The 16,450-nt window shown below is 48.4% G+C and overlaps 1 protein-coding gene across 2 annotated transcripts in view; it reads right to left on the bottom strand.

The window, feature by feature from the left end:
• ATRX (ATRX chromatin remodeler) overlaps positions 1-16,450 on the bottom strand; it is a 1,501,634-nt gene that overhangs the window by 303,807 nt on the left and 1,181,377 nt on the right. For both annotated transcript variants that reach the window (XM_085608236.1, XM_085608237.1), the window contains exon 28: positions 8,782-8,890. In XM_085608236.1, the coding sequence (XP_085464362.1) occupies positions 8,782-8,890 (109 nt within the window). The remainder of the gene's footprint in view (positions 1-8,781; positions 8,891-16,450) is intronic.

Genomic DNA, 16,450 nt, shown 5'->3' with positions numbered 1-16,450 from the left:
TCTGTGTTTTTGTTTGTGTATTACCTAGCCTTTTTTAATAACTGTTTCCTATATATTAATTCAAAAAGAACATCAGCTATTCAGCAAAAAGTGGGGGCATACCATGCAAGAAAGAGGGCACTTTCTCACAACAGCTGAACGGTCCCATCACAGGTAGGGCTTTAGCGGACCCTGGTTTTCCACCTACAGCCAGTCATGTGCCCGCCATTACACCTATTATCCCTTTGCCCTCTGGACCTGGTTCCGATAATGTAGTTCTTTCTGGTGGAACCCCTAAAGGAAATGACATTGCCGAGCCACATCCAAACAAGGGCTTACCAATATCTGTCACAGCCACAGCTCCAGGCGCTAAGCGTAAAAGGATGCCTGTGAAGCCCATTAACTCGAACAGAAAACAACCTATTCATTCTAGTGCAACCTGCAATGTTAGGAGCTCATGGATACAGCCCCCATCGAACACTGGCACTCCTGAGGCTGTATTGATTGAGGAATCGAGTTGCTCTATTAGTACACAAACTGAGGCCTTATCTCCCACTTCTGATTGTAGTGGTTCTGGTGATACCTTTATTAATACCGTCAAAGACACGGTCTTTGTGCGAATTAAAGACTTAATAGATAGGAACTTCACTTGCCAATGAAAGCGACTAGATAGTTTGGACAATTTACCGACTATGACCTCAACACAAACTGTGTCTAACGGTTCTTTGAGCGCACGTTCTTGTAGTACATGTAGTAAAGTTAAGGAGTGCTTCCTTTTAAAGCGTAATGATGTGTCTGAAAATTCTTCCATTTCCTGTGGTGTCCAAAGTATGTCCGGAACGGTTTTCAACATGTGCTCTATTCCACATTGAGACCTATGAGTAGCCAAGCTAGTGCAAACCCCAAGTTAGATAGCACGGGCAAAGGTGTGTCAGATAGCCTGAGACCGAGACCCTTTGAGCCTAGTAGGGAGGTCTTAAGATTACCACCCGCTGCGTGCCCCTATGCACTGGTATTGGCAGGGGTGCCAACACTGAAGAAAACTCAAGAAGAAACATGGGACCAACTGCGAGATAAATACGTGGCCTGGTTATCCAAACCTAGACAGTTCAGGGTGTCAGACATGTGTGATATCATTATTGAACGAAGAGTAGTGGAGGTTTGCATAGTGAACAATTTTCGTAACCCATCTATGGTCAGATCACTATTGAAGGCACGGGAGGTTCTCACTATTAACTCCCCGCACATTTGCTTATTGCCTCTAGGCTACTTCTATAAACCAACCCCCGGGCATACAATAAATGATGCCCGCCCTTTAATCACACAATAGGTTCTTAGCACTGTCTGGTATGGATTATCAGGACTGACTGTCACCGCCATCGGCACCCAAAGAGATTATCCTTACATCGAATATGCATCCACCAGAGTTATGTGAGCATGATATTCTAACTAAAGCCATAACTGTTTCAAGTTTAAGCATATTACGTTGGAATGTCACTGGCTTAGAGTCAAAAATAACCCAGCCAGACTGGCTAGATATAATCCATCAACACGACATCCTTATGTTTCAGGAGACTTGGGCAACGCTAGATTTATATATTGATGGGTTTGAATGCTTTAACACTAGTTCTAACCCCCCAAGTCAGGCCGACCATCTGGCTGCCTTTAAATCTGGGTCAATGTCTCTGCGGTAGGTAGTGCCAAGACTTTAGACACAAATAATGATACATTTCAAGCACTAATATATAAATGGGGAGTATCCATCTGTTTACTTAATTTTCATAATAATGACTTTCACACTGTACCAAACATGAATTTTATCAATTTGTTTGACTTTGTTACCACCCTACAACATTGCAATGATTTCAATAATCTAGCTGGTATCTGTTTGGGGGTGATTTTAATGCTAAGATTCCAAAGGAAAATATCCCAATTGTAAAACCTATCACTAAGGCAATAGGAGGGTAGAACTATTGGACAATCTGCAAAATCACAATTTAACCAATGTGATGGAAATTGCCACAATTACTAATAATAATAATCCCCCTGAACCGACATATAGAGGTAGAGCCTCTACTATAGATTATGTTTTTATTTCCCCTACCCTCGAGGACTCCTTGTTGAAAGCGGAGGTTGTCCCAACCACTTATGGCGAGATATCAAGATAACCCTGATAATTCCCTGCCCTCAAGCCGACATATAGTAAAGAATGCGGTGCTAGGAACTTGTCAGTCTCTACTGACAAATTAAGACTAGTCTGGCGAGGAGTCAATAATACCGATGTATTTAATAGGACGGTAAGGACTTATTCAAGATATATCAACTCATGTCTCTCATTTCAGGATTCTAATGCAGAGGTAATTGGTGCTTTTTCCAAACTTTGTGAGGGTATCAAATCCATATTATCCAAACCAATTGTGAATGTACAGCATGCACCAAAATGGTTCAGCAGCGACTGTTCATTAGCTAACATCCAGCTGCGAACGGCACTTTTAACAAATCCCAGAGACCCTTGCCTTTTCAAATCATAAGGTAGGTATTATACAGAGGAAGGATGAAGTGGTAAAAGAACGCTGGGACACCCTTGCATGTGCCGCTACATTAAAGAATGGGAAGAATTTTTGGGCTGCGGTTAAAGATATGAGATCCATGGGACAACCTTTGAGCCCGATAAGCTGTCACATTACTAGCGAGGCATGGGAAACCCACTTTTCCATGATTTATGCAGGCCTAATACAAAATGAGGATCCTGCTGAACATCAGGTCCCTACAGGGATCTCAATATCTCTATCTGAAGTTGGAGATGCCATTCACCAAAGCCTGGGAAACAAAGCTCCCGGACCAGACGGGCTGGCCATTATTCTTATTAAATATAAACCTGAGTTCTGGGCTTCGCCTTTATTAAATGTTCTTAATAATTTTACTTATTCTCCGATCCCAAGCACGTGGTCAACTAGCACCATAGAACCAATTTTTAAAAAGGGTGATCTATATGCACATTATAAGGAAAATAAGATATGAAAGGGAGGTTCAGAAAACAACTGTTAGATATATGACCATTGAGGACGTCTCCCATATGACATCTAATTAACTTTTAAAACCTATAGGCCGCTGGGAGAGAGGACTTCTTTTTCGTTTAAGGGCTGGCACAGTAACATTTCTACTCTGTTTTCCTTTGGGGTATAATGCCAACTTAGATCAAATACAGTGTCCTTGTGATGGATGGAGTGGGCAAATGATGCTCCATTTTTTATTTTTTTTGTAATTTTTACTCTAAATATGCAAAATGGCTTTTGATACCTTTTTAAAAAAAAAAAAAAACCCGTCCATCTCGAAGCAGCATACATGAAAATCCTGAAACTGGAATAGGACGAATTAATCTTTTGTGTATGCTCCTTCTTTAAAGTTGCAGTTATTGCTCGTAAAGAACAAGTTACTTACCTTCGGTAACGATGTATCTGGTAGAGACGATTCTAGCCGCAGATTCCTTCATGTAGAATTATCCCCAGGAGTGAGACTGGATCCGGAAACTTTTTGCCACAGCATCCCTGCGTGGCGGGGGAGACACCACGCGACTCCGCCCAGGCGTCGTCCATGTACGTGACGTCAGCGAGGTCACATAAGACCTGCCCTGGCGCGCCCACTGCAGTTTTCTTCGGAGAACTTTTCTGCACCACAACGCGGAACCACCAGATAAAAAACTGTGGGAGCATGGGACCAGTGTGCGAATAGCAGAAAAAGAAAAAATTGGAAAGAAACTGTGACTAACACCACCACCAGGGTAGTGCCAACACCGCAGACCCCAAGGGCAGGGAAAGAAGAATAACAAGCAGAAACCTGCGCAGCCACCCTGCCTGCACATAGACAACCTCCCATCCCTCTGCCCCGAAGGGAAGAACAGGCATAAAAGCCATGTCGCACGTAGGAAGCCCACCCCCCTCGTCCTGAGCAAGGAAGGGGACCAGTCCCAAGACAGACCGGGACAGCAACCATCAAGCCACCCCAACCTAACGGGGCAACCACCCACAAGGGCACGACATGGCCAGAGGACAGCAATGGAAGGGAGGGAGGACAAGGAGAGAGGCAATTCCCCCCCCCGCCCCCAAAACCTGGAGTAGCCAGAGCAGCAGGGCACCAGCGCACTGAAACCCTATCCTCCAAAGATCAAGGGAGGAATGAACCGCCCCCCGACAGAGCCACCCTACAAGAACAAGGGAGGCACTCACAGGAGACACAGCCCCCCACCGGGAGGCGAGTACTGAAGACCAACCCAAGGGTCCTCGCAGAACAGGGGAGGAAGGGCGGGCCGTGAAGGAATCTGCGGCTAGAACCGTCTCAGACTACATTGTTACCGAAGATAAGTAACTCGTACATCTGACAGACACTACTAGCTGCAGATTTCTTCACGCTGAATAGATACCCTAGCAATACCCCTTGGGAAGGAGGGTCTGCGAAAGAACCCCACCAGCCAAAGCAGAACAGTGTACCCCACCGGGGTCCAAATCTGTGGAGCAGGTAGAACTTTGTTCCTGCCAGGCCAAGGGAACCCCCACAAGCAGAACCCCACCGACCCCAAGGGGACGCGGGAAGGAAGGCTGAAGAGGCTTGTACACTCACAGCAGAGGAACCAAGGGCAAGGACAGAGAGGCCGAAGCACTCCACTCCCCCACAAGGCAACATAGCTTCCGCCGAATGCCAAGACAGGAAGACAGAAGAAGAAGAAGCAGCAGCCTAAAGGGCCCAAAGAAACCAAGGAAAAGAAGGCGAGCCCATTCCAGATGAGGAGCAGCCCGCTAGCCAGAACAATGCCGGCAGTCAAGGCCAGAAGCAAGAAGAACAGCCCGAGGCCCCAGGAAAACCAAGTAGGCAACGCCTGGCAAGGGAAGACACAGGGACATCCCAGACCGCAGAACGGGAGCAGGGAGAGGCCCGGGCCACCACCATGAGTGGCCACGCACATGACCTCAGGAAGCAAAAGCAACCTACGTAAACACCATGGAGAACAGGTACCCGAAGGCGACCAGAACCCTCCAGCAGAGCGCAAGCCATATGACAGCTCCCATAGCCCCATATAGGGCACGTGAAGTCCCAATTTATGGGAACCCTCTTTGGAAGAACTAAAAGGACCACAAGAAAAGCGCCCCCTCTACAGGCTTGACAGCAGCCCAAGCAAAGCAGAAGGCCCAATCTACGGGCCAAGTCTGCGCAACAACTCTTGCAGAACTCACACACAACAACAAAGGGGCCGTCCAGTAGCCAACAATGCCAAAATCCCAAGGAGGGCGTAAACGGCCAGAAAAACATACTCCACAACCATAACCGCCGGCCTAAGAAGGCCCAAAAGCAACCCTAACTCAGAAGTCATTGAGGAGGGGACGGAGGAGGAGGAGGACGGGCCCTGCCAAGAGCCTCTGGATGGCGGAGTCAGCCAGGGCATGAAACAACAGATTGCCATCAAATGGGAGATCGATGAGCCTCTCCTGAATATTTTCAGGGAAGACGCCGTCCCGAAGCCAAGCATGGCGACGGAGGGCGACTTAGGAAGCCATGGCCCGGCCCAGCGCCTCCGAGACGCTGCAGACCCCAGAGACTCAGCAGAGTCCCACAAACAGGAGGAGGCCCTAGCCAGCACACACAAGGTGTTAAGGGCCCACAGTGCTGTGCTGGTCGAGGCGAAAATGTTGCGGCCCCAAGTGTCAAGCCAGCGGGTCTCTCTGGACAGCGGAGCCAACAGGGGCAGCAGGGAGGGAAAAGCAGTCCGCAGAAGGGGACTGGCGGCTGAGGGGTGAATGGACAGGCACGCCGGGTCACGCGGCGTCGGAAGGTGCTGGTGCAGAAGATGCGGAGGTACCGGGTCCCCGGAGACAGGACACCTCCAAGCCCCTGTCAAGGCAGAAAAGAGCGAACCTTCAAAGAGTAAGATTTCCCTCACACCGAGCCCTGGTGGAGGACCTCTAATAGATGGTCCGCCGGAAAATGAGCCACCGGGTCACCCTTGAGCAGGATGTCCACAGCCGTGGACACCGCGTGAGCGAAAGCCGCACCCGCATCCGTAGGGCCCCGTGGTGGAGAAAGCAGCTCCTCTGTGGGCGACGGCTGCAAACTAAGGCGGCCGTCCCCGAGGCCAAGCGGGGCGGGCAAGGGCCAGACCTGGAAGTCAGGAGGAGCCGAAGAATGAGGGACCTGCCGCTCTTCCGACGAACACCCCTGCCTCAGGAAAGGCGGGGAGCCACACTTCGACGCCGGTGAAAAGGACACCACACGACGACCAGTCTCCAGGGAGGACGGCACCAATATGCAGCCTGCCTCCAGAGAAGGAGGAGCGTCCGAAGACGAATCCGCGGTACGACCCCTGCGCGGGTCCGTAGAGTCCGCTGCTTGAGGCAGGACACCGACGCCATCCGGCGTCGCCAGGCAAGGGACCTCCAAGTCACCGGGGACCGAAGTAGAGCTGGAGCTGCACCGGCCCCGGAGCGGCGCCGTCCCGACCCCCGCCGAGGCAACCATCTGCGTGGGGGAACGGGATAGGCCCGGGGAGGAGCCCGAAGTGTTCCGCCGGCCGCAGCCTAGAAGGAGGCGAAGGTCGCCCGGCAACCCCTGTGGCGGCGCCAGAGACGATACAACCTCCGACTCGCCCTCCAACAAAGCAGCCGCCTGTGAGGACGTACGAGAGGAGCCCGGAGAGGGGCGAGGGTTCTGACCTCGACCTCGACCCGGAGCGGGACGAGGAGGGGCCATTGACCCCTGTGGCTCCCCACGGTCCAGCTGCTGCCGGCACCACCCTGCCAAGGGACCGAGAGGGGCTCGGGGGTGCGACCCGAGCCCCAGCGACCTCCCGCGACACCACAGGGACCGCCGCGGGGTTTGCGGCTAAGCAGACACACCGTGGCCTGAAGGAGGTGCCCCAGAGGAGACGCACACCAACAGCACCACATCCTCCAAGTCTGGATCCGACCCAGTCAGCGACGGGGCCGGAGCCACCGGCGGCGCCGCTGGGCCCTGCGCAAGGCGAGGGATCCGCCAATGCCCCAGGAGGGGAAGGAGGAGGAGACGCCAGTGAGGCCTGCAAAGCCGCCACGTAAGTCTCCATCTGGACTCTCGATGCCCCAACACCAGGAAACGGTGGCTAGGATGACACGCGGGGCCGCATCACCCGCGGAGAGTCCACGCCCCCGGTAGGCCGGAAACCAGCCCCAGGGGACGAACGGCGACACTTACCCACCTGGAAGCGACGCTCACGTGACATCGGAGAAAGGCGAGGACAACGACCACTGTCGGACCTGAAGCCGCCCCCCGAAGCAGACCGAGGGGAGGACGTCAACCTGGAGAGACGCGTCGAGAGAAGTTTCATGCGGCGCCACCAGCCGCGATTTTGGCTTCAACTTTTGGCACGCCGCACAATCTGAGGTACCGTGATCCTCCCACAAACACCACTTGTAAATGAGGTGAGGGTCCGTCGCCGACATAAGATGCCCACAAAACGTGCAAGATTTAAAGCCCGAAGGCATTCGCACACTGTTTCAACCAAAAGAGAGTTGGAGAAAGGGGGCCTTAAACAGGCACGCAGCAAGGAACGGATCCACGTTGCACGAGGAAAAGGAAAAAGCTGACGTGAGCGCGCTGAGGTGGGTCACGTACGCGGATGACGCCTGGGCGGAGTCGCGTGATATCTCCCTGCCCCCGGCGCACAGGGATGCTGTGGCAAAAAGTTTCCATATCCAGTCTCACGCCTGGGGATAATTCTACGTGAATGAATCTGCGGCTAGTAGTCTCTATCAGATACAATGTGCACTTTATGATGGTTGTTTTTATCGAGTTTAAATTTTAATTATGATTAGTGTAAAATATGTTGACACTTTTGATAAATCCGGCTTTTTAACTCCTCACTATGATTATGAAATAGCACAAACCGAGAAGGCCATAATTGGTAGATTGTCTTTCTTTGATGTTTGAATATGAACTGATTTTATCTTATTGTTTCTATGATTAATAAGACTCGAATACTATTATGCCGTCATATGACTTGTGCTTTTATGGATATACTTGTATCCGAAGAAAGATTCTTTGAAATTTGAAAGCAAAAGAAACGTTTTAGATATATACCACAGCAAAACATGGAGTAACAAAAGTCAGTTTTATTTGAAGAACAGAATATAGGGGAAGAATCTTCCTCCCAAGGAAGCAGAAGACTTGAACGAATTGAGGATCAATAATGTAAAAGCAAACAATGTCTCCTTGCAAATACCTATTTTTGATAGTATCATAATGTCAGATGTATTTTCAAAGACCGAAAAAATGTTGGTTTAGTTTACATAGATGATGGGCAAGAAGACTGCAACAATTTCTTTTCAGTTTGCACTTCTGCAGAACTACTTCAGTGGGAAGAACATGCCATTGAACCTCAAATGCACATAACACTCCCATTTTGAATCAGAGGCTGCCTCTCAATACATTGCTAATTCATGAAACAGATCACCTCATATCTTTTTTTAAACAAAAACAATTGTAAAGAGATAAAGAAATAAACATAGTCCCACCACTTTTTTTCTAAAGAGGTATACTTGTGGTGGGGTGCAGGGAAGGCTCAGAGACAGCCAAAGTACTGGACATTCAATGCACAAACAAGTCCTACATGTTAAACCCAAGTGTGCTGGAATGTTGCAATATACATTTATTTTTTACATCATAACTTTACAATAATGGTGCAGCTCGGTTTTATATTCTCTAGTGTCTCGGAATTTAGCAGCACATAAAATAATTAAATTGTATCTGAAAATTATATAAATATAAAAGTGAACCTACCGAGTGTTTGTTACATCGTTAAAGTCTTCGGCCCATTTCTTCCTTGTCTGTGCTGAAGTGGAACCATCTAAGCGATAATAATCAATATTCCGGATCCACTTTCCTTCACCTAGAACATTTAATAGGTATATTGATTATCAGCATCTTCTACAGAAGAAGCACTGCAAAATTACTCAAGATTATGTTCTGAATTAACTTCATAGCACATTAAACAATGTAACTCCAGTTTTGTATGAGATAAAGCTAACTTGCAATGCTGGATGCACGAGCTACATATATAATGGGTGGTGTTTAGTACAAATAATTCAGTGTTTTAGGAAAATGGGGTACAGAATGAGGAAGAATACTCTTACCAACAATTTAATTGGTTAATAAATTTGCATGCTGTATCCTATAATGCCATCGTGCCACTTAATTTCTAATCCCTTCCCAAATATCAAACCCTCAACTCCAAAAAGCTTTACTTCAAACACATTTTGATAGATTGTTTTTGATAAAAATGTAAGTTACTTGTAGCTACCCTTGTGGTCATCAATTTATCTTTATTCTTGAACTTTTCACAGCTCCTTTAAGGGTGTAATTTAAAACAATAAAAATATTGTTGCTTGGAGCTACAAAACACATTATGCTCTGTCCTATATTGAACTTCATTATAGCTTTGTAAAGTTGTTACTTGTGACATAATTTGAGGAAACTATCTGTTGTGTAGGTTCTCCAATCTTAAAAAAAATATTTTAAAAACGCAAAACTGACATGAAAAACGGCAAGAGCCCTTATTGTTCAATGCATGTTATTTCACATGAGGTATTTCTCAAACATATAACGTACTGACAGTGCCCAAAATCACCTGATATGCGAGGATGTGACCTTCCCACTTTTAGCGATCAAAAATACAAAACAACTGTGCCGGTTAGGTAAGGAAACGTTTTTTTTTTTGGTGAGCCTCCAGTGTATCCAATATCCAAAATGAGGTATAGCGTGCAGAGTCCAGTGGAACCACAAAGGTAGGCAGTGGTTGTGAGAAGTTGGCCTGATATATGATGTCACTAATTCTAGTGTACACCTTGTATCAGTCCAAACAACCCTTACGGTGATTGGTTGTAAAGTCAACCTTATAGACCAGCTATCCTAGTAGTAACATGGACAAGAGCAGTCTTAGGCTAAACTCTGAATGGCATGTGAAGCCAGCTGTTATACCATATGTAAACCCTTGAATACCAAATGAAAGGACACCACAACAGATATATATAAAAATAGAATGTATTTATTCTAGTCAAACCCTCAGCACTCTTTATGAGATTCGAGGTAAGTACAACACAGTCTTAATTATGCATACATTAAATCACACACGTAAGTAATACAGTTAGGCCCTAGGGGCCACGCAAACCATATACTAAGTAAGTGGTATAAGGACCACTGTCACGAACACAGGATAGGCCTAGGCAATCGCTGGGGCTGCACTAAACTACCAACAGTTAGGAAGTGGGAGGCCCACGGGATTCAGGTGCAGAGTGGAAACACTCACGCGTAATGCGTAAAAGTCAATAGAATCACTAGCAGTTAGAAATAAGCAGTTTTAGGACACTTCTGGTATAGCTAGAAAGTCGAGACTCGGAAACTAGACCCTAGGATAGTCAATACCCTTGTGAGCACCGAAGTACTCAAGTTACCTAGCCCACGGGCTGCGGGTGCATAGGTGTGAACTTGCGTCGGGTTTCGTCGTTGACTTCTATGGATGCCTGAAGGAAAGTTGCTGACAGGCAGTCAGTGAAGAGTGTCCGGTGGATCCCAAGGTGGGGATCAAGAAGGAAGGAACTTGCAAGCAGAAGGGACAGAGTCTAGGTCACCAGCCAGGAGCCGGGAAGGAACCAGGAAGGAACCAGGCGATGTCGTGAAGATGCAGGTGAAGAGGTGAAGCTTGTCGCAGCAGCCACGGGTACCAGGAGACGTCGAGGACGACCAGGAGGTGAGCTGTCCCACGAAGGCTCTTGCAGTTAGCGGCGTCGAAGTCGAGTCAGGACCCAACAAGCCTTTGCAAGCGGAACCCACGCAGGATGGAGGACTTGCTTCTGGTGCAGACCAGGAAGGTCTGGGGTGCTTCTCTTTCACAGAGGAGCGGGTGCCAGTCTGGAGGAGCCAGACCAGCAAGATGAAAACAAAGGTTCGTCGTCGCAGAGGCTACTAGCCAACGGGCCAGCAACCGGACAACATGTCGAGCAACTCGGGTGCAGAAGGGCCCCACGCAGAACACGTGAAGTGTGGGGAGCTCATCTTCTTTGCAGATGGCGCTCGGGATTGGGGCTTCTCAATTCCCCAAGCACAGCCTCGAGGAAGCCTCGGAAGTCGCGCTAGTCAGTTACTAGCCACTTTTCCCAAGTCGCCGGTCCCACGTCCCTCGTCGCCTCCACGGGTCTCAGCTTCGCTGGAGATGTGGATCCGGGTCAGAGGTGTCTGGAAGTCTCGGCGCTGGTCAGTCTCTGCAGTCGTCCCTCGTAGGATTCAGTCGCAAAGCAAGCAGCGGTCGCTGGATGGTGCCTGGTTGCCCAGGGAAGTCACTCCTTGGCCACAAGGGAGATTTCTTCAGTCTTCTTCCTGAGGTCGAATGTCGAAGGTCCAGAGTTTCTGTTCAAGTTGCAGATTCGGGTTAATCTAATTTCAGCAGGGCCCAACTAGCTACTAATATACTGGGCTAGTGGGCTGGGCTACCTGCAAGGTCCCTCCTATGGGTGGGACCAGGAAGGGGAGTGGCTACACCCCCTTTCCTAAGCAAGGGGTGATTACACGACCTTGCCCCAGCTGAGTGATCAGCCAGTTGTGTCTGATTGGAAGGCCAGGCCAGGGGTGGCATAATACATGCTGCAGCCCCTGGTAGGCCTAGAGTACACCTATGCCCTGGGTACCTAGGGTACACTGTACAGGGTCCAATAAGGTGATCCTTACCAATTGGGTATGTGCCTAGGGTACAGGGAGTCCATTTCAAAGAGAGAGCAGACAGCCTGAGACCCTGAATGGCAGGATCTCAGGCCAACTAAGTCGAAAAACCAGCTAGACACTAGGCAAAAAGTTGGGGGTAACCATAGTCAGATATCCACCTTCCTACAGTGGTAAAAGTAGATAGCACCTTAGTCTCCATTTGCGGTAGTGTGGGCGATCAGTAAGTGTGAGAAAGTGGCTCTGTATATACTGTTCCTTAATAGGTACAGGGTGTACAGAGTCCACAGTCCCCAAGGGTTTGACAGAGGCTAAAGTTAGATATAACCTTACTCTCTAAAGTGGTAGCTTGGTCGAGCAGTAAGGCAGTATCAGAGGACAGTGTAAAGCATTTGTTGTACACACTCAGTCAGCAAATGGTCTCACACACTCAATAACTGAACTCTAGGCCAATGGTTTATATATAAAAAATATATGCTTGTTTTATTTTAGAACTAACAATTGGAATTAAAATATACTTTCTCAGAATGAGATGCTTTATATAAATACTTTTGCAATATGCAATTGATTGTTGTAAACAGTTACAAGTGGTTGCAATGGGCAACACTATTTTAAACACAATAATGCATTGAGTTCAATGGAAGGTTCATGTTATTTGCCACAGATTACTTTTAGGATTACTTTTGGAATTCCAGGACTGGATCCTAGATTCAGTCCTGGGTCAGTACTTAGAATCAAGTGATGAAAGTCGACTTAATTACTGTGATGATTTTTAAACAATATTTAGCTATTTTAAAAGTTGACACTGTACCTAGACTCAGTACTGGGACCTTTATCTAAGACAGGTAAGTAATTACGTTTTCAGATATTATACGATTTTTAAAGAATATTTAAAGATTGCAGAAATTGACATTCACAGAAAAACAGTCAATGATTTCCTATGGGAGAAAATTGGGTTACTGGTAAGTACAGTTGTAAGTATTTTTCAGAGATAGTGCTGGGCACCAAGATCCAGCACTGGGAGCTCACCTAAGAGCAGGTGAGTAATTTTGTTTTCGTTACTCGGCTGATTTTTGGTGAATTTTTTAAGATTTGAAAAGTCCACACTTAAAAGAAATTTCAGGAAAAAGCCAGTCAATGTTACCTTATGAAGAAAATAGAGTTATCGGTTTAAAGGCAAGTACTCGACTGGCAGAGTTGAAGTTCTGGGCATAGACTCAGGGGTCCCCCAGGGTCAGGTAGGTACAGTTGGTTCACCCTCAGCGACTCTAGGGCGGCCGGGTGCAGAGTGAGTTAGGCCCAATGTTATCCCATGAGGGATAGGGGGGCCTTGGTTGGTGGCTGCTGACTGGCAAGCCACGTGGCTGTGGGAGCTGGGCTCCTGGTCACTTACTCAGGGCAAGTGGGGAAGTAGGTAAGTGTAGAGGTTTCACTGCCTGGGCCACTCGGGCAGCTGGGTGCAGGGTGCTTTTGAGCCTTCGGGCGCTCAATTGATTTCAATGGGAAATCTCCGGTTTGAATAAAGACTGCAAGCTCGGGGACGAGGATTCTTCAGGTGCCACCACCACTTCGAGAGGTAAGTTGGGTAGTTGGAGGATAGGTAGGTACCCCGGGATTGGGCACAGGGGGCCATGGGGCGCCGCGTGCAGGGGTGCCTTTTGGTGTCGGGAAATCTTACCCTCTGTTGATCGCGGTTGGGGGGGGGGGGGGGGACACCTTGTTCTGAGGCTGCAGGCTCCTTCAGGAGTATCGAGGGAGGTCCTTGGGTGCCGGACTCAGGGTCACAGTCGCCGTGGGGTCATCCTCGTGGTCTTTGTCCACTCTGGCACTGGCCAGGCTTGGATGGTGCAGAGTGTGCTGGGTTCGCGGTTCCGGGCTGCTGCTAGGGATTAGAGGTAGGTTTTGAGTAGAGCCTCTACTCATGGGAGTCCCAGGGGCTTAGAGCCAAAAGGTAGCCAGGTCCTCCGGGGTTTGTGAGGTTGCTGGCCACAAGAGATGCCGGGTTGGAGCAGGAGCAGGTTCGAGGGTCGACAGGCCGGTAGGGCTGGGGCCAAAGCAGTTGGTGTCTTCCTCTTTTTAGCAGCTGCAGGGCAGGTCTTCTTTCTTCTTGCTCTTCTTTGTAGTTTTGAATCTGGAATCTGGGGAAGGAAGGTTCAGGGTGCCCCTAAATATTAGATTTAGGGGCGTTACAGGTAGGTGACGGGCAGGGGCCAATGGGTCTCTGTCCTGGGGTGGGTACACCCCCTATCCTGCCTCTCTCCTGTGGGAGGGGGGCAGGAGCCTAGTCCTGATTGGGCAGGGCTTCCCATCTTCAAGATGGCGAGAGCCCGGAGATGTGCTTCACCTCGCCTCCCTCACCTGAGGGGTGGGGTTGGCAGGCTGGCACATCCCCTGTCCTTATTTGGGGTTTCCGGCCAAGCTTCCCGCCAGAGTGGGGAGTTGCAGTAGCCTGGGGAAGCTCACAGAGGCGGCATGCCTTTGAAGCTTCCCCCTGCGCATCCTGGGGGAGGAGATTTAGCCCCTCGCCCAGGATGTGCATTGTTGCAGACCCAGGAGAGCAGGGGCTCTCCTACCCAGGGGTCCAGCAACATGTCTTCTGTGTGGCAGCCTAGGCAGCCTCAGAACAGACGTGGATTGTAGGTTTAGGTTTCAGGGGGCATCTCTAAGATACCCTCTGTGGTGCTTTGTACATTGAATCACACACTGGCATCAGTGTGGATTTAATGTGCTGAGCAGTTTGATACCAAACTTCTCAGTCTTCAGTGCTGCCATTATGGTGCTGTGGAGTTCGTGTTTGACAAGCTCCCAGCACCATATACTCTTAGCTGGCAGCACTGCACTTACAGGACCCAGGAATGGACCTGGGTACTGTAGGGGCACAGGGCTCCTGCCTCTGTGCCCACACCACTGGCATAGGGCACCCAGCTAGAAGGGTGGCTGATGTATGCCAGGGCAGTGTAGATTGTGGGCATGGCACACAGGGATGTGTGCCATGTCGACTCTCTGTTTTGTCTTGTATCCAGACACTCAGCCTGCAAGAGCAGTGTGTGTGTGTTAGGGTACAGGGCCTCTAAGGGTGGCACAATGAGTGCTGCAGCCCTTAGAGGCCTTCCCTGGTCACAAGGCCCTGGGTACCTAGGGTACCATTTACCAGGGGCTGACATGTGGCCAGGGTTTGCAATTTGGGTTTTGGCTGTTAGGCAGTTTTTAGGGAAGGAACACAGGCCCTGGGCACCTGATTGGCAGGAACCCAGGGCACAACAAGGAAAAGTGCATCAGCTATTAGGCAAAAAGGGGGGGGGGGGGGGGGGGGTTACTGCAACAGAAACCCACTTTCTTACAGTAAGGCCTTATCAGAGGGTAGTGTTAAGCATTGGTTGTACCCACTCAAATAGCAAACAATGTCACACACTCAAAGACTGAACTCAGACCAATTTTGTTTGCATAAAAATATTATTACGTTATTTCATTTCTAGAACCAAGCCAAGCCTGGCACAAGTAAATTAAATAAATGCTTAGCGAAATCTTATGCAGTGTTTTACAATTGAATGCAGGTTCAAATGCAATTGATTGAACTACAGTTAAGTTAAGAATGATGAAATTGTTTTTCAGTTACTTTTTAAGTTACTTTTTCTAATCAGTGTGAAATGCCTAGATATCACACTGGGACAATTTATAGAGAAAAGGTAAGTAAAAGCAGTTTTGCATGGTTGTAGTTTTTTCAGGTTTCCCTACAATTTAACTCCCACACAGAATTTTATTCAAGGGAAAACAGTCAATGTATTCCTATGGAGAGAAGGAAAATGCTACTTACCAGTATGCATCTGTTCTTGGCATGTAGAGCTGCAGATCCACACACTAAATAATAGATCGCCATCTGGTGTAGGGCCCAGATGTTTGCACTTGTTTTTTTCTTGGAAAAGTCTTTGGAAGTCACGAGATAGGGGACTCCTCCTTTGGATGATAGTGCGCATGGGCATCAGCTCCATCTTCAGATTGTTTTTCGCCAGCAGGGAAATGGAGTTTTGTGAGAAACAGAAAAGATGCCCATGTATGCTGTATCTAAGTAAGATAATACTGGAACAGATAAAGGTAGCCGGGGAGGTGGGTGGGCGTGTGTGGATCTGCAGCTCTACATGCCAAGAACAGATGCATACTGGTAAGTAGCATTTTCCGTTCGAAGCATATGAGCTGCAGATCACACACTAAGCATAGATTGTATAACGGCGACCCCCAGTATCTGTTGCAGTAGTTTGAAACAATGTTTTGAGTACAGCCTGGCCCATACTAGCTTGCTGTTTTTTTGCACATCTACACAAGAGTGCTTCGTGAATGTTTGCGGTGTAGACCATGTAGCTGCTTTGCAGATGTCATGTAAGGGAATGTTCCCTAAAAATGCCATTGAAACCCCTATCTTTCGGGTAGAGTGGGCTTTAGGGGGAACTGATAATGTTCCTTTTGCTTTGTGATAGCAAATCTTTATGCATTTGACAATCCACCTTGCTATCCCCGATTTTGATATGGGGTTGCCTCTATGTGGTGGTGAGAAGGATACGAAAAGTTGTTTTGTTTTGCGAAAAGGTTTTTTTCTCTCAATGTAGTGCTCTTTTGACATCCAGAGTGTGAGGAGCTCTTTCTGCGACTGTTTGTGGTTGCGAGCAGAACACTGGCAACTCTACAGACTGATTGAGGTGGAAGGGAGAAATAGCCTTAGGGAGGAATTTATGATTAGTTCGTA

Source organism: Triturus cristatus, chromosome 5_2, assembly GCF_964204655.1.
Source record: "Triturus cristatus chromosome 5_2, aTriCri1.1, whole genome shotgun sequence".
Classification (NCBI taxonomy): Eukaryota; Metazoa; Chordata; class Amphibia; order Caudata; family Salamandridae; genus Triturus; species Triturus cristatus.
Note: the sequence above shows the minus strand (reverse complement) of the source record. Positions and strands in the feature narration are given on the sequence as shown.